Below are 18,930 nucleotides of genomic sequence, written 5' to 3'. Positions count from 1 at the left end.
GCAAAGACTGAAAGGGGAAAGACAGTCTTGGGTACCTGGTCTCTGTAGTCTGAAATCTGCTTTAGACAGCAAGAATAGCTCAGAACCCCTGTTGCTGGAGCCCTGTGAGCTAGTGTGCGTGCGTGTGTGTGTGTGTGTGTGTGTGTGTGTGTGTGTGTGTACTTGTCTTAAAACCACACCATTCTGGGAAGCAAAGAGAGCCACAACATGGGGCATTTTTAAACTTGCTTTCTCTGAAAGATGTTTAAGCAAAGAGAGAAAATCAGAGTCCAGAAAACAACCTGGGTCCTGCTTACTAGGAAATTCAAGGCAAACTTAAACTGTAGCCACCAGCTCCTGCCCCTGTGCAGTTAGTTGAGATTTGGGGGACTTCACCCATCAATCCAGAATCCACACTATCATGAAGTAGGAAAAGAGACCTCTCAGCTGTTCCTACTCCATCGCAGCACATTTAGAAACGCCCCTGCTGAATGCGATTCCCAAGTAATAACCTGTGTTATTAAGGTGCAAATTGCAACTTTTAAGTAATGATTGCAAATACTCTGATGTTTACTGCTACACAAGGACATCCATGCAAACAAAATCTGCATTATTCATCTCCACATTCAATAAACAAAATAAATTGAGGGAGATGCTCTCTCCTGTGAGCCTCCTCACACACACAAAAAAGGACCGGATTATCAGAAGCTACCACAAGTTCACAAAAAGAAAGAAAAAAAGAAAGAGAGAGAGAGAGAGAGAGAGAGAGAGAGAGAGAGAGAGAGAGAGAGAGAAAGAAAGAAAGAAAACAAACAAAAAACATAGAATGGCTTGGGGTGAGCAGAGGCAGGGGAAATAATTTACAGGCATGTTAGATATTCACAGGGACATGATTACAGAAGATTCCATGCTCCATCATGACTGGCCGGTCTTACTATAAAAAGAATTGTATGCCGCTGAAGTAAAACCTCTGCTTCGCATATACGCCGACCACACGGCTGGGGTTGTTAGGAAAAGTATTGTCAGAGAACGTGCCTATGGTTTTTTGAAAATTCAAGCACTCTGCATCCTGTAACGTGCAAACACATCAAGACAGTTTCTTTTTGTTCAACCTTCCTGCCATCGTCTTTTTATCTTCCCTGAAATGAACTCGGGGGAAGGATGCCAGGGCAGATTCCTGAAGATTTTCAGGTAAGAGCAGATGCATTTTAATGGCAAGTCAAACATACACTCAAGAGAGTGAGCCAAGCACACCCGTACAGTCATGATAGGGGGGTACAAAAGCTGCATTCTAAACTTTCCTCCTGGCCCCAAGACCTAGCACCGTAATAGAGTAAAGCTTTAGAAAGTAAGGGCCAGGAAGATTTCCGAGAGAAATGTTTTCTCTGAGCTGTTTACTTAAAGAGAATGGCCTTCCACATATCTACCCCAACCCCGACATACATATAAGGAAGGCAGTGGGAGGAATCTAAAATTAAAAAAAAATAAGAAGATTGAAATTCTCCATCACTTAGTATGCCATCCTGAGACTGTATTTAGATGGCCTGTTTTATTAGAAAGTTTCAGCCACCAATGTCTTGAAACATCATCCTTAAGCCGAATCGTGTAAAGAAACTTAATAGCCTGGAAGAGTTCGTTGGAGAAAGAGGGTTCCAGGAGAGCTTCAGCCCTGGTTCACTTCCAGGCTTCTTCTATCTTCTATTATTCATTAATCAAACTAGGAATCAAGCTTTCAACATCGGTCCACAGGAGTAATCACTTACAGTTGTGCATAGTATTTAATTTTAAGCAGTGATAAAAGTTAGCAGAGCTACAGGCTGAGCAGCCCCCCCCCTTCCCCGCATGGTAACCGGCTGAAGAATCTCAGCTAACTTTCCCTCACTCATCCTAAATCAGAGTGGGGCACTGGTGACCTCGGATGAGCAGAAGAAACACCACAGGAAAAACAACCCATCATCTTACTAATATGTGACCAGATAAATACTGCAGAGCAGGGGAAGTCACTGTGTACGAAATGAATTACCCCATTTTAGCTCGAAAAGGATTTCTGTTCCTTCTAGGGAACATAATGAGAATCATGGCAACAGTCTTGCAAAGACACTAAGAATCCAATCAGCCAGAAAACTGAAAGCATACTCACAAGTTTCTAACACACACACACACACTAAAAAAAAAAAAAGTAGCCAGCACCCATAGATACCGGCTTAACGAAAGGATCTAATTTAAATAATATGATACAGCGTCATTTTCTGCACACCTGGATCTCCATTGATCAGTGTGTAATTATAACTAAAGTAGAGCAATTCTGAGCAAGACACTTTTTGTAATGAGCTTGTGAAAGGAGACATGTCCAGTCATTCTGCTAATTTAAATTGCTGCCTAGTTCTTGATGGCCTTTACCAGAACTACAAGGAAGGGAAGGGAAAGAAATAAACAAAAAACTAAAACAAAAGAAAACAGTAGTTTTCAGGGCAGTATCATTTCAGCCGGACTGTAGCCCAGGGCCCTCGTTTGGGATGACAAACAACAGGGATGCCATCTCTGATACTCCAGCTCCACTTGAACTTGTGTTGATTGCAGCAGGCGACTCTTAGGAAGTCTTGAAGGCCGCCAGACACCCTCACATGGTAAGATAGCCAAGCCAAGCGAGTTAAAAAGATACAATAAAATAAGCGTGCTATTGTTTCCAAAAGAGGTAACCAGAGTTGAGAAAAGAAAACCCCTGCCTAAGCAAGTTGCAAATGTGTGTGCTGCTAAGAATATTTTTGTTTTTTTACGATTAGAGAAACAATTAAAAAATAAGTGAGTGGAAATTTATAATATAACAACTCAGAGCAACCTACACATGGCCTAGGAAGCTTTTCTGTACTCAGGAGGGAAGGAAACTGGATTTTCTGAAGCACTTGTATTGCCCTTTGAGATGGAATCAGGCAGCGATAAAGCGTTATGAACCTGGTAGCCAGCATGTTCAGACACTGGCACCCGCTTTCCGCAGATTCCTAACTCACTTCTTCTTGGTGACTTTGCAAAGTTTACCCAAGCATCCTGGGGACTACTCCCATGTTTGACTCAAGTTGGAGCAGAATAAAATAAAGCTATGCTCTCCAGGTCAGTCTTACCCATTGCTGCTCAAAGTCAGAGAGAAGGGGGCAGGGGAACCAACGAAACTTAAACTTTTTGCTAAAGCCCCATCAACTAAAGGACACAAAGAAATAAAAACGCCCACATTAAAAGCCAACAAGATAATGATTGTGCATTTCTCCCTCTGAATATAGAGGGCAAAGCTGGCGTCACTGCCACTCGGAGTTACCATGGTGAGTGATTTATTGATATATATCAGAATGAATAGATCAAAGGCAGTGAGATGACAGGTGATCAATCAAATGTCAAATCAAAACTAGCAATCGAGTGGAAAGCTGATTTTTCAGTGGGTGGGTCTGGCAGGAGAAAAATGAACTTTCCTGTTCCGATTCCGAGAAACAAAACCCCAGCATACTATTAAAAAAGCAATTAGGCAACCCAAAAGGAAAAAGAAAAAACAACAACAATAACAACAATAACCCTAAAGATCTGTTGTGGGGACCCATCGACCTGTTCTGATCTTTAGGGGGAGGGTCCCTGCAAGAAAGAATTCCACAGGACAGCTTCTAAGGTGGTAGTCAATTCTCAAAGTTTCCAAAGCTCTATGTGGCAGAAAAAATATCCAAAGCTGTTTAAATTTCTATGGGTGCTCTCCCTCCATCCCCACCTGGCTTTAAGCAAGAGAGAGAGGGGACGATTATATTTCTATAAACGGTGAATCCTTTTAGAAAACACATCCAAAGCCCGACTCATTTCCGGGGGTGCCTTTTGCACCTTGGCGACCAAAGCTGCACCTTCATGGCTCACAGCTCCAAAGCCCAGCCTGCAGCCCCAGGCTTGGCCATGCCTCACACTTGCAAGCCCTGAGCCCCAGCGACTGGAGACACTGTCCCTGGAGGCCAGAAGCCGCCAGCACTGACCTCTCAGAGGAAGGAAAGAGGGGTTCTCTCCCCCCTGCACCCCAAATCCATAATCTGACTTTAGTTCCAGAGGCAAGAAGCCAGACTGGGAGAAAAAGTTAGGGGTGGGGTAGAGGGTGGAGGGAGGAAAAGTTTAAACCAGGAAGGTTTGGTGGGACAGCTTCCCCGCCACCACCCAGAAGGAGCCAGGAGAGGGAAGGATTGGGGAGATCAGCGGGGGGTGATGAAGAGGGCACCCGCACGCACGCTAACCCTCTTGAAAGCGCCAGGGGGTGGCGTCCCCGCCAGCCCCGGGCCAGGAGGGCGGGCGGGCGAGCCGCTGTGCGCCGGGCTCGGGGGCCGGGCACCCGGAGCGGAGCCATCTCTTACCTGCCGCCCGCTTGGGTGCCTGCTGTTTCCTCCTTGGCATCGCTCTACTTAGCTCCAGTCTCACTTCTGGCGCCCCAGCCCCGAGCCGCGCGCGGGGGCCGCAGTCTCGCTCGTCTTTCTGTGGCTCCTAGGACGTCACTCGGCCTCTGTCCCCCTGACGATCCCCCTGCCAGCGCTCCAGCGCGGGGCCGAAGACCCCCTCTCTGGGTGGCAGATATGCGGCTCGCGCCTGCTGCTTGCAAGTGGAGGTTGGTTCTGCCTTGTTTGTTTGTTTGGTTTTTTTCCCCTCTCTTTTTGTTTTGCTTTTGGATTTTTTTTTCTTTTTTTGGTTTTGCTTTTTGCTGGTTTTTTTGGTGACTGGTGAGACACTTGATTTCTTTATTAAACATCCAAGACGGGGTTCAGATGGCAGGGATGAGGGGCGCACACGCGCCACGCGCACACTCGCGCTTAAAGATAAGGGGGAAAACAATCCTGAGAAGACAGTGGATTTCTTCTTTTTCTTCTTCCTTCTCTTTCCCTCCTCTTCCTCTTCCTCCTCTTCCTCCACCTCCTCTTCCTTCACCACCTCCTCCTTCTCCTCCTCCTCTTCCTCCTCCTCCTCTTCCTCTTCTTCCTCCTCCTCCTCCTCCTCCCTGATCTTGATGGCGGATTCGCGCTGGGGAGAGATCACTCACTGTAGGTTTGTTGTTGCTGTCAGATCCCCGTCTGTGAGTGATATGCGAGAGGACAGGAGCGGGTTTGGGAAAGACAGAAAATCTGGAATTCACTCACACACACACACACACACACACACACACACACACACACACACACACGCGCTCTCTCTCTTTCTCTCTCTCTCTCACACACACACACACACACACTCGCTTCCACACACACATACACACATACACTCACACCCCCCACATATGCTCTCTCTCTTACACACACACACACACACACACACACACACACACACACTCACACACACACAAGACAGGGCGAGGCGATGCCAGCAAACATCGATCCCGGCTGAACAAACTGAACATTAACAAACTCCTCCTCTTCTCCCTGCGACCTGATGACAGGGAGAAATTTACTCCCCAGCCGCAGAGCGCCAGGCAGAGGGAGTCTATTAAAGGGACAGTGTCCCGCCTGGGAGAGGAGCTGGGGAAAGGGGGCCCTGCCTGCCTGGCTGCAGCCCTGGAGGCACCCACCTCCTCCTCACTGGGGCAGTGAAGTGTCTGCCAGTCTAGATGCCCCTCCAGGAGGAAGAAAAGGGGGAGTGAGAAGGAAGGGGGCGGGGCTCTGGCAGAGTTGGAGACAGAGTTAGAGTTGGAGATTAGGAGGGGACAACCTAGGTTTGCTTGGGGGACAGACTAAAGGGATGGGACCATATCCAGTCTCAACCTGTTCTCCAGCAAATAACCCCCTCTCAACTCTGTAAGTTCACGTTGCTGTCCTTCCACTTTCTTGGACTATTGAGAATTTTTTTTTTAACTTCCGCTTCCTGGGCAGACTAATTATATAACCTTCATTCTGTTTCCTTTCAATGCTGATATTTATTGAGCATCTACAGTGTACCTGTTTACAGTCACCACAGAGACAGAGAATGGGGAGATCCAGATTGTGGGTGTTACCACGGATGATGGGGAACAGCATCTGAAACAACTTGCCCCCTGGTGGTGTCCAGTCACTTCCCACAGGTCTACCTTGCTGGGAATTTGATGTACACATTTCTCTGTTTTACGTCTCTGCTGGGCTTACCAAGAAAGGTGGATGCTGTGTGTAGCTTTTTCTTTGGATAATTGCCTCAGACCTCACCAGAGTATAAATTCTTAGGGAGATGCGCCCTCTTTTATCTTATTCTATCTCCTAGTGTTGCCAAAACAGAAAGCACATAGCTCCACCTCCAATAGTGCAATAAATGAAGAGGAAGCAGGGCATTCTGGGAATATAATTTCAGAGCGGCCTGGATTGGTTAAAACTGAGTGTTGTGCTGGGACTGAAAGAGGAGTCCATTCTGGAGAGTCCACTGTAGCTGAAACTCCCTCACTGGGTACCACTACACACATGGAGGTGCCTTTCAACATGTTGTGTGTCCATCGGTGACTAGGATGACCGTGTCCTGAAGGAGCATTTCCTTCCAGTGGGGTAGAAATGACAAGCGGGAAGGGAGCTGAAGGAGGCAGATCTAGGGTTGTAATGAGCCTGGTACTGGGCATTGAACTCAGGGTGTCATACATGCTGGGCAGACAAGGCATCATACATGCTGGGCAGGTAGTCTACCACTGAACTATGTCTGCGATCCTTTTTTCCATTTTACTTTTTAAATGTTGAGACACAGTTCTTGCTAAGTTATTCAGGCTGGCCTTGAACTCATTCTGAGATAGGGCTTGGAAATTGAGATCTTCTGGTTTCAGGCTCCTAAGGAGCTGGGATGATAGGCCTGGGCCACAAGGTTGTCAGGAATCCGGAGTTTGAAGAAGAAAGGATGTTTACCAAGTGGGGCTGCCTGGGGCAAGTCCCAGATAGGTTCTAACCTTGGAGAAGGAGGAAGTTGGGTGACAAGGAGACTGTTGAGAGCACTGCTCTTGGCATAACATTAGAAGTTCCTGCTTCTTAGCCCTCCCAACCCCACAAAGGCCCTTATGAGGATGCACTTACCTTGGTACCCAAAAGCAGGTTTTGCAGCCCTAGATCTGTTAACGATTTTTGGGCCACACACTGCTTGCTGGAGATGAGTGTGGTCCAGCACAATGCAAGATGCTTGCTTGTCAATATCCAGGCCTTTAGGCACCAGAACCCGCCCCTCTGCTCTGACGACAGAATGTTTCACAGACGTTGCCCAATCTCTTCTAGAGACAAAATTTTCCCTGCTTGAAGACTACCACCTTGGGCTTTCTAGATGGGAACCTAGCTGGATATGGGCCTGGTTCTGGAGTTGACACACTGAACACATAGACTCCAGTATTTCATGCAAACCACCTGCTCACTCCAATCTGAGAACTTCTGCCTAGAGATGACTTCCTTCTCTTCCTCTTCTTTTTCCCCTTCTTCCTCCTCCTTCTCCTTCCTCTTCTTCGAGTCAAACAAAGCTAATACTGCTGACTTTAAGACCAAAGTATGCTTAGCTACAACTGAACAGCACCAGGGCGATGTCGCTCCTGTGACCATAGTAATGGACTCTCGTCTGGCTCCTTGTTCCTCCCCACTATGTACCCACTGGTAATGAGGCCTGACCAATGAAACCTCAGATGCCTCCCACATGCCCCTTACCTCTTGCCACCCTGACCCTTCCTCATGGGTAATTAATTACCAGCTATGACCAGTTCAGTGCAGTCTTTTGCCACAGTACTTTTGGGCCATGGGAAATATAGCTCACGGGGCCCTACCCATCAGCCACGAAGTGCTGATATTGTCACTGCTCACAAAGCGTCAGTCGTTTTCAACAGCCACATACAAGTCTCTGCCTTATATGTAAAGTACAAGTGATTACATCACTTGGCCTAAACCACCCAGGCAGCTCCCACCCCTTATCACAGCCTAGCTCTTTGGCAACTGAGGCAGAACAATCCTATATTATTATAGTTGGTAATGTTAGCAAAGAGGTATTAACTATGATTTCTCAGGATATGTTTACAAAGCTCTGAGCTTGCACATGCGCCCATGCACCATTGAGTACAGTACCATGTTCACAGGACTTGGAGACACAGACTTAGGAGAAGGGGTGAGTTGTAAGGGCTCACCATGAATTTACCATCTTCTCTGGAAACCTGTTGCCTTGGTATTCATACAATGCTCAAAGCAGCATTTGAGACACTTCTGTAGTATGCGTAAGGAATGCAAAGCATTGTCCTAAAAACCAGGAGATGGTAGAATGTTGTTCTAGTTACCCTTGGCTCTCAACTTGACCCAAATATAATGTCACCTGGGATAAGAGAACTTCCATTGAGAATTACTCAGATCACAGGCTGGTGGCCTTATCTTCAGAACTGCTAACTGGTGTAGGAGGGCCCAGCCCACCATGGGCGGCGCCATCCTTAGGCCTGTCAGCCCACCATGGGAGGTGCCATCCCTAGGCCTATCAGCCCACCATGGGAGGTGCCATCCCTAGGCCTGTCAGCCCACCATGGGAGGTGCCATCCCTAGGCCTGTCAGCCCACCATGGGAGGTGCCATCACTAGGCCTGCAAGCCTAAGCTGTATAAGAAAGGCAGCTGAACAAGCCAGAGGAAGCAAGCCAGTAAGCGTTCCTCTGTGGTCCCTGCTCTAGTTTCCATTCCAGAACTCTTCCAATGGTGTCTCTCAGTGATGGACTGTAAACTGCAAGCTAAAATAAGCCCTTTGCTCCCCAAGTTATTTTTGGTCATGGTACTTATCACAACAGAGAGCCAACTGGAAAGGGGTATACATAGGGATACACCTCCAAAAACCTATTGCAGTGACATCTCAAATACCAGAGGACAACAGAAAGGGGAACTTACTGGGGGACTGGGTCTTGGAACAAATATAAGTTCAGGACTCTGGCCCACAGCCCTGCTCCCAGTCTGTCTCCCACATTCTCAGACATCTCTGCTGCCTTACGGTCTTTGGTGGTTTTATCAGTGGGGACTCTTTATAACTCCTTTCACTATGTGTACTTTCTCCAAGTTACCAGCACATCTTCTGGCCTTGCTTCTGGAATGTTCTCTCATTGAGTTGTATTTTTCCCTCCAATCATTACTAATAGAGTCCCATGCTTAGTCATCAACAAAGGAGATGCTGTCTATGCCAGGGAGAAGCAGAAAACAAAAGACCCCAGATGTCCTGGAGCCATGTGGACTTAGCACCTCTTAGTGTAATTCTGTCTTACACCAAGAGAAACATGTTCCTTTCAAACCTCCTTTATTTAGAGAAAGTTTCAGTTTAACACTGTCTCTCCTAGGCCTGACACCTGAAAACACCTATTCTTTTATTTATTTCTCCTGTGTCTATGTCTGGTGTGCATGCAGGTGCGTGCACGTTCACCTGTGTGTAGGTGCATGTGACATCACAGGTCCTGCCTGGTGGCTCTTCGCCTTACTCATTCGGGCTTTCTTAATGCATGCTGCACAGAGCTTGCCAATGTGGGTTAGGCTAGTCAGTCTCTACAATGCCCTGCCTCTACCTTCTGAGAACTACCGATGGCGGCCACGCCCACCTGGCATGTCCCTACATTCTGTTTGATTAACGCTCCTGTCTTTATACTTCATGATGAGAACCTTACTCTTGGATCTATGTCCACACCCAGATAACTTCTCTTAACCCTGACACTGCAGAACTTATTCTGGGAAGCTCAGGGAACAATAGCGCGCGTTTAGCCAAGCTTTCACAAAGCAGTTTGATTTGGCGAATTTAATGGGGGCATTGCCTTCTACTGCCATTGAAAGACACTGTGCTGTATTTGTAGCAGTTGCCTGAAGTGTATGCTTAGTGGAGTCTAAAAAAAATCATGTATTTAAGGAACAAGACATAGGATTTATGGTTCAAATGGAAGCAAAGTATGAAAAGTATATTTGTTACGGTTTGAATATAAAATGTTTCCTCCCCACCATTTTCATGGGCTTCACCTTCCCCAGGTGCTGGTGCTATTCAGGCAGGTCATAGAGCTTTGGGGGCATGGGATCTAACTAGTTGACATAGAGTGGCATCACTGTAGAGCCTCAGAGGCTCTGCATCGACATCCACCAAGATGCTGTGAATTTTGCCACGCCTTCTCCACCATGACCAGACCAACACCCTTATGTCAGGGCCCCAAAGAAATCCTTCCTTCCTGAAGTTGTTTCTGGTCACAAGAACAGGAAAAGTGAGAAACAAAGTTGTTGTAGACATTTCCAGAATGATTTTTTTTTTTTTTTTTTTTTTTACTGAGCACATACACATCCCAGCACCCAGGAAGCATCTCTCAAGAGTCAAGTCTTAAAGCAATGCTGGGTTTAATTCTGAGGAATTCGGCTTCCTGGGATCTAGCGCTCAAACTTCAGGATGAGTAAGGACATGAACAGATGGGCGTGGCTCAACCTCTGCCCCCACAAGAACTCTTTTCACCCCTGGTAAATATCAGAATTACCTGGGCACTTTAATCACCATCATCACAATCACCATCATCACCATCATCTAAAGATAGAGAAGTCCAGGTCACACCCCAGACTTAATACATGAGATATACAGCATGGCCAGAAGATCATTAAGATTGAAAAGTTCCCAGGCAATCCCAATCTGGTGCCAAGGCCTGGGTACCTTTCCCATCCCAAAGCAGAGCTGTATAAGAGGGAAATCATGCATGGACGGTTCTTCAGTACAGGGCAGAGGGCATCTGGTCCAGGGCAGGTTGCAAGGTCTTTCAGATAGACCCCCAGGAAGCCTGTAAACACCACTGTCAGGCCCATCACAGTAAAGGGACACTTTTGATGGCTTTCTCCCTCTGACTCACTGCTGGGCTCCAACCCAATGCTTTAGAGGTAACCATTTGCTGAGAGCCTACTTTAACTGGGCTCTGCTGCTTCTGGGCATGGGGGCGGCTTGGGAGACCCTATTTTGCCATCATGCTTCCTGCACAGGCTTCTGCACCCACTCTTCCCTCCAGCAAAGTTCTTCCTTCTTCCAACATCCTGTGCCTGTTCCCTGTAAAGCCAGAGGAGTCACCTCTTTTGGACCTCACCCTTGCCCTATTCCACTTCATGCCTTCTTCATTGTTTGTTTGTTTCCTGTGATTGAACATGGGCTCGAATCACCAGTGATCTCACGACATGGTCCAGTATTGCTGCAAAGGAGTAAAAGAAGTGGTACCATGTCTAAATAGATGTTAAGCATATCCGCAAGGAAAGACATAGTAAGCACTGCAGGCAGGTTGACATGGTTGGAACCAACTGGGGTCTACTGCATCTCTGCTTGGTTGCTTCCTGTAACAGACATCACTCTGTCACAACACTGTCTCCCTTCCTTCTCTCACAGCCTTCCTTTAAATGCCACCTCTTCCAGAAAGCCTTCCCAAATGGATAGCCTGTGATTCAGGCTTTTTCTCCCATATAAATAAATATGTGTCAGAGAATACTGACTTACGTTTGGACATCAAAGTCTTGGCTAAAAAGTAGCCGCAGGAGACTCCCTGTGGAGGGATGGAGTGGGGTGGCATTTCTAACCTGTGTCCTAGTTATCACAGTGTTCAGTCTCAGGACATTAATTCTTTCTACACTCTGCTTCACACACACACACACACACACACACACAGACACACACACACACACACACACACACACACACCATGCTTCAAGCATAAAGAAGTACTATCCTCAAACTTTGCTACATACTGTAATCCACTTAGTAACTTAAAAACAAAACAAAAAATAAACACCCATGTCCAGAACTTACCTCAGATTCATCCATCAGCCTGTGGGGATAGAATGGGGTCACGTTCCGGTATATTGTAAAGCTCCCTGGCACTTTCAATGTGTGGCTAGGTTTGAAAGTCAACATACCTTGTGGTTTCACCCTGGAATCTGAATTCATTGCCTTTTTCCCTATGCCCTTCAGTTCACTAAGCACTCTCACCTGGTACTATCTCTCGAAAACATTAAGGTGCAAGGTTTTTGGTTATTTTTCTCTCTCCCATGATGGCTGGCATAGCTTCATGATGTCTGGGACAGTCAGACTAAGAAGACCCTGGACAGAAGATAGGAAGAAAAGAAGTGTTGTGCTGGGTTAGAGAATAAGACTGGATTATGTCTCATACCAGGGTTAGGGGGACAGAAATGTCTCTGTAGAGGCAACTCTTATCCTGAGGTCTAGAGGAAGCCAATCAGAAACAAAGGCCTAAGGTAAGAAGGGACTGTGGACTCCAGAGAAGAAAGGATGCTGTCTGTGCCGAGGTGTATAGACTCTGTCAGGGAGAGGGGAGCAGAGGAGCTTCAGGGAGAGTCGGCTCCAGCACAGAGAAGTTCCATCAGAAAGCAGACTTCTAATTTCGTCCAATTGCATGCATTTGTACATTCAAATTCTGATCCACTCATGGACATCCTGAAAACATCTACTCAAGCAATAAGCATTGCTGGGCCTGGTCGCACAGATCTGTAACCCTGACACAAATCCAAGGCCAGTCTGAGCTACAGAGTGAGTTCAAGGCCAGCCTCATCACTTGAGGGAGACTTTATCTCAAAACAAACCAACAAGAAACAAGTCCCAAGGGGCTGGGGACATAGTGAGAACACATCTACCTACCATGTAGGCCCTGGGATCAATTCTCAGTACCACAAAAATAAAAAAAGAAAGAAAGAAAGACAGACAGAAAGAAAGAAAGAAAGAAAGAAAGAAAGAAAGAAAATACGACGAGGGAAAGTTGATATAAGTCCGTGGCTATCCTAAGAAGAAAACCTCCCAATAGTTCTCCAGTTCTTTCTGTTTTAAACTCTTGTGGTTCTGTTAACGTGGGACTTTTTGCAAGGGCAGTTAAGCATTGCATATGTCTTCCATGGGATGATTGCTGAGTGCACAGCCCTGGCACAAGGAGCCGTGACATCTCATGTCACGTTTCTTCTACCTTGGAGTTGGTTGCTGAGAGCCGGTGACAGTGTTTTTGTTGCTGATGTTGAGGGAATCCAGACCAAGGCCCTGGCTCACTCAGCCATTGCTGGAGTTCATTAGCCACAGAGAGACACTAAGTGGCTGTAAGGATCCGTGCAGCTTGGCAGCCATGTGACGGGCAGCCTTATAAGTCCCAGGTATCAGTGTGGTTTATACGACGTCAAGCGCGCTTTAAGCTACACACTCTCAGGACTCATTAGAACCGTGCGCCCGATGGTGTTCCTCAACGTCTCGGAGCAAATAGAGAATGATATAATTCTCTCTGAGAACACCTTTCTGTCTTATCTGCAGCATGTCTTATCTATTATGATTAGGGCATTAAGCTCCCATCGTCCTTAACATTTCATGAGATTCTACCCCACTGCTTGCCGGGATTATGTCAAAGTGTCTTGTCCTGGATGCCGTTTTCACCCAATAATACAGCTTGTCTCTTCTCCTTAGGCACTGTTGGCCCACCCAACGAGGCCAAGCAATCCGGCTTAAAGTGAGTGAATACTTGGAAGGATGCCCTAACCCCTCTTCCTATAAAGCTTGTAACTTGGTCTTGCTCACCCCAAAGAAAGATTTGGGGAGCTAGAACTAAACATTTCCTTGCAAACAGCATGGCTAAGAAATGTTGATAGAGAGCTATCTCCAGGGAGGGAGAAAGGAAGGAAGGAAGCAAGGGGGCCAAGGGAGGGGGTGTTACGATGCAGAGGAGACAGAAATCGGGGTCATGGAGAAGAGCCGGAGGAACTGGGAGAGAGTATGGACCTCAACTTTCCAGGAGTCCTTCTCGAGGACAGGAGAGTTGGAGTGTTTATCAACCCAGTTAGCCAGCTGTGACGTAGCAGTGCTCTGGGCTCACCTTGGAGGCTCAAGGGCCATGGGTACCAGCCCATGGTAGTTCTGCTGATACTGAAGAAATGGCATCATCCAGAGTGGAATCTCTCAGTCTGTGACCCTCAAGAGGGCTCTGACAGGATGGAGGCCAGTGTCTCCAGCCTATCAGTCTTATGCCAGGCACGTGGTGAGCCTCCAGTGAATAGCTGTGATGCGTACCTGCATGGTCAAACCTTGGTGGGCTACCATACCTTTGCCGGCTACGATCTTGTTCAAGGATGGACTTTATAATAAAGTATGTAACCCTTGCTTCTAATTTTTTCTATTCTTGTATTTGGTTGGCCTCTTTTCTGCCCCGACACTTGGCCCCTGGGAGACCAAGGCCTCTTCCCTCCTCTCCGCAGCTTCACCTACATGGCTGTGGAACAGAGCTTTTTAGTACTGCGACTCCAGCTTTGGGAGAAAATAAGGCATGCACTCTGACACTTGTATGGAAGTCCTTAAGCATGGGGTAGGTGTGGAATGCTCAAAATTAGTATTGCCCCCACACATCCCGGAACACGGAGTCACTGGGAGTCCAGGTTAAAACATACTTTTATACTTATACTTGAGCATTGTTGTTTAATGTAGAGGGAGAGAGTGATTAGAATTCTCATGTGTGAAATATGATAATTATACCATTGGGTTGTTAAGAGCTTAGGGAGGATCCTGGGAGCAAATGTAGACTACTTACCGTGATGCCTGGTGCAGCGGAAGCAATCCTGCACGCTATGCCGTTTGATTGACTTACGGGGATCTCTCGATTTTAGGCTGAAACCCAGGGCTTCGAGTTCACAAGGCAAACCCTTTACCTCAGAACTGTATCTCTGCCTGTATGCGTTTGTTGGTTGTTCATTGTTTGTGGAGTGCCTGGCTGATGTACATCAGGTCCACTCTGTATCCTATCGAGAGATAAACTCACTTTAGCTACATCTTCGGTCTGCAAAATTAAATCTCAGAAGGTGGGAGGCCCATGAAGAATGGCCCTGGTGACGGAATGCCAATTCAGGCACCGGAGGAGGACTAGCCTGTGGGCTCTATCCGTCTGTCCATCCAGAAAGCATCCTCAGTATCCAGTGTTCATCAGGCCAGGTCACCTGCTGAGGACACAGCATGTAACGGGGAACCTGCCTGGCCTTTGAGGAGCTTGACAACCAGACGCAGGATAGGAATGACCTCATAACTATGGTGACAGTTATGAGTGACATTTATGAAGCACATGGAGACAAGTACCACTTCCATTGCTTTAGCATAAAAATATAATCAGCTTCAGGGAGAATTTGATCAGGTCCAGTGCTTCTGTGGTCTCCATTTCTCCTCTGAGGAAACTGAGACACAGGAAGATTGGAGGACATAACCAAGCTCACAGAGATAACAAATGTTGAAGCGTAAGTTTCCAGGGCTGGGGTGTACCCTCAGTGGGCAGGATGCTGGCCTACCATGCGAGAGGCCCTGGCTTCTGGATAGCACCATATAAACCAGGTATGTTGGCACAGGCTTGGGATCCCAGCACTACAAAGGTGCAGGCAGGAAAATCATAGTTGTCCTGGGCTGGGAGTTCAAGGCTAGCCTAATCTACTTGAGCCCTTGTCTTAAAAAACAAACAAACAAACAAACAAAGAACAACAAAACCAAAACCAAACCAGAAGCAGCCTGGATTCAAACTCCCTTGGTGTGTGAGCTCTTGACCTCAAGCAGGACCAACTCGACAACTTTGTGGTAATGCCATGCTTCCCCCCACCCCCCACAGGTCTTTTGTCACCCGATGTTCTGCTCTTTCTGCCTGTGCTCCTCAGCCCAAGAGTTCAGTGCCTCATTCTCGCATAGGCCTTGAACGGACTCCTGAAATCAACCCCAGAGCTACTGTTTGGTTTTGCCGACCTGGGTTGGGGGTCAGGGAATTGTGGATTTCCAATCAGCTCCTTGGTGACACTCAAAGCTCCAAGCCAGAAGACTGCACTTGGTAGTCTTGGAGTGAGGGCCCAGAGGAGATGATTTTGTACACTTGGGGACTCTGGGGACCTTGCCGTATCATTACCTCACAGGCAGTACCTAGTGGGTGGATCCCACAAGCGCTGTTTAGTATACTGCAAGACAGAGGACACAAGCAACCACCCCTCCATTTCCCAGTCCCCCCCCCCCCCCAAAGAAGATCGACCTGCTCACATGCTGAGAGGCTGAGGTGAAGATGCTGGTACTGAATTCCTAGCTTACAGAGCAGGATGTGCACGAAAGACTGAAAGACATCAGGTTCTGCTTTAAAATGCAGCACAGAGCTACCTGGTAGTTCAAGGAATTAGTAGAAGCTACTCAGGAACCTGAGGCTGGGGGAATTAGAAAGTAGTTCAAGGCCTGACTGGCCTACACATTAAGCTCTAGGCCAGCCTGTGCAGCTTAGTGAGACTCTGCCTCAAAATAAAATGTGAAAGACAGCTGGGAATCCAGATCAGGGCCAGTCACATGCCGAACATATTGGGCACTGGGTTCAGTCCCCAGTATAGCGTTAATATAATGAAATATAAATTGGGCTGAAGAAGGACCAGAGCCTGTTTGAATGGCTGTACCTCTAACAAACTTTAATAGTGGCTTTTTGACAGAGCTGGGAACCACACATTGGCTACTGAAAGCAAGAGTTCAGCCTGCATAGGTGGAGATTTTGAATTAAGTTTACTGAGGACACAGTAAACTGAGAAACTAAGAAACAAATTGAGCATTAGCGGGGTTGCTTCAGCATTAAGTATAGTAGCCCAGGCAATCTTCTTTCAACTCCCCCGGAGCCTGCCTCTCCCTAACAGCGGCAGTGAGAGGCTGAGGAAGGGCAGAGCTTGGGTAGAACTGCCCCGTTTAGTCCTTAAGGCTGGCCTATGGTTCCTCGTCCTCATGGCTTCCTCCCAAGAGCTTCTCCTTGACGCTGGGTTTACATCTGCCTGACTTGCAGGTCTGCAAACTCTAAATGAAAGAGCGGCTGCTTTGAAAACGGTGGCTCTCTTGGGAACGGGCGGTGGGAGAAGATGGACTCCGTGCGCTCGGCCCTCCAGAGATGGCACCCAGCCCCTGTGATAAATGACGGCATTAACAAGGTTTGGTTGAGAGGGGGACCTACAGATTTACGACTTCCTGTGTCGGCCAGCAGATGTCATTATGGCTGACAGAACAGGAGCCCTTTCAAGAGCGAGCTGGGGCGGAGCTAAGGAGAGAGAAAAAAATTCGAAAAGGAGGAAGCCTAAACTCCTGTTCACTCAGGGGGGCTGCTGTCATGTGGGGGACACAGAACTGGAACGGGAAATTGGACAGCCTGCAAAATCTCTGAAGTCGTGTTCCTGAGGTTTAGGCACAAAACCCTCTAATAAGAGACGGTGTGACTGGCTTTTCCGACGCCAGCCCACTTGGATGCCCAAAGGGTTCTCTGAGATAAAAAAATGAGCCCTGCACTGAACAAACAGATATTTCACTCGGAAACGTGGCTTGGACAAGCCTTTAGTTGTGAACACTCTACGAATTCAGCAGTCCTTTCTGAACAAACTTTTAGTTTAGTTTTAGCTAATGCATGCTTATAGTTTTACCCATTTTATTTTTGACATAGTTTTTTTATTGATTCTTTGGGAATTGCACATATGCACCCAACCCCACTCACTCCCCAGCCCTTTGATATTCGCCCACCACCCTTGGAGCCCCTCTCAACAACAATGAAAAATTAATATAAAACAAAACCTCGATGTGGAAGCTGAGGTGTGTCACAGTGTGTCACACAGTATATATCCTTTTGCCCAAACAGCTTTATTTGTATCATAGGGAGTCATTGTTCTGGTCTGAGGCCTCTGGCTTCTGCTACACTATGAACACTGGATCCTCACCAGGACTCCTCTTGGGTATCTTGTAGCCCTGTGTCATGGTGATGCTGCAGCTTTGGATCTGCAGGACCTGGCTCAAGGCTGAGGGTGGGCCTCTAACTTTCCTCATTTTAAACAATGGTTTTATAGGATGACACTGGTTCTTTACATGCTGTTTGCGTGTTTAGAATTAAAAGATGACACGAATCTGGCGTACATCCTAGACCGAAAAGCTCGAGTTAGGAAGGGTCCATGGCTAATGCATGCTTAAGAGTTAGTGCACATCCTGCCTCCAAATTTCTTTATAACCTGTGCCCTAAAAAATCACTTTCCATAGGTACAGCCCTTGCTTGCACTTAGCTCTCTTGTACAATAGACAATTGAGTGTTTGAGATCTTTAGGCTTGGGTTATCTGTGACCCAAGGCACAGCACAGAAGAAATATCTGTGACTCCAGGCACTGGGCTCTCTGGACCTGCTGTCAATAATTCACTCCTCTTCCCACCTATATGACTCCTGGGGACTTGGTAAAAATTAAAAGCCACTGCAGACTTTCAGGAAACCAGCAAGAGGGTCCCTTTTGCTACTGGTTTCTCAAAATCCAAAAATTATTTCAAGCCAATACTGGACCTAGAAACTTTTTTTCCAGAGACTAAGCAATAGCTACCATGTTGATTTGTGTGTTCTGGTGAATATCTGATTTCACTGAATCTTGCTTTAAACACTTTTTTAAAAATCTCGATGCTGGGATTAAATCCAGGGCTTTGTATGTGCCGGGCAAGCATGTTATAGCTGGCCTCCATGCCTAGGTCTTCAGTGAGATATTTAAAGCATAGCTGAGGTGTGCAGATGCCACCTCATGACACCCTTCTCCAACCATGTGAGTGACAGCAGAGTGGGGTTCTTATGATCTTGCTGTAGACAGTCACCCTAACTTCTGTGCCTGCTTCTTCCTTGGCTGCCTGCGTTTTTCCCAGGGAGGGCTCTAGAGTTTTCACGGTTCACTTAGCAAAGAAATACAACAACCATAAGGATAATAGTAATGCCTGGATGTGTCATGTACCGAACACATACAACGTGCTAGAAACTGCAGAATGTCTGACACGCAAATACTTACTAAATATTTTCTGTACTAAGTTTTGAACCTAGGGCTCCCAAACATGCCAGGCAAGTACCCTACCATGGGCATCCTGCCTCCTCCCACATCCCTGCTGTTAATTTTATTTTGATGCAGGTCTCTTTAACTTGAACTTGAACTTGAATTTGAACTTACCATAGGCAGACCTAAACTTTGGGCTCCTCTGGCCTC

General features: G+C 47.0%; 1 protein-coding gene and 1 long non-coding RNA gene across 10 annotated transcripts in view; both read right to left on the bottom strand.

Annotated features, from left to right (window-relative positions):
• The window catches only part of Tshz2 (teashirt zinc finger homeobox 2), a 441,921-nt gene extending 436,563 nt beyond the window's left edge, over positions 1–5,358 (bottom strand). For 2 of the 9 annotated variants that reach the window (XR_013109037.1, XR_013109039.1), the window contains exon 1: positions 4,350–4,488. Coding sequence is in view for 5 of the 9 variants with exons in the window: in XM_076930295.1 (XP_076786410.1) it covers positions 4,350–4,389 (40 nt within the window). In the remaining 4 variants the exon portion in view is untranslated. Of the gene's footprint in view, positions 1–35; positions 4,147–4,349 lie in introns of those variants that run through there. The other 7 variants (XM_034494876.2, XM_076930296.1, XM_034494875.2 and 4 more) reach the window with 5 other exon arrangements.
• Positions 5,359–10,194: 4,836 nt separating this feature from the next.
• Positions 10,195–12,014, bottom strand: LOC143441525 (uncharacterized). Its single transcript, XR_013109043.1, has 2 exons — positions 11,903–12,014; positions 10,195–11,114 (listed from the first exon to the last, which is right to left on the bottom strand). It is a non-coding gene; the product is annotated as an uncharacterized LOC143441525 (long non-coding RNA).
• Positions 12,015–18,930: the final 6,916 nt, after the last annotated feature.

This window comes from Arvicanthis niloticus, chromosome 2, assembly GCF_011762505.2.
Source record: "Arvicanthis niloticus isolate mArvNil1 chromosome 2, mArvNil1.pat.X, whole genome shotgun sequence".
NCBI classification, from domain to species: domain Eukaryota; kingdom Metazoa; phylum Chordata; class Mammalia; order Rodentia; family Muridae; genus Arvicanthis; species Arvicanthis niloticus.
Note: the sequence above shows the minus strand (reverse complement) of the source record. Positions and strands in the feature narration are given on the sequence as shown.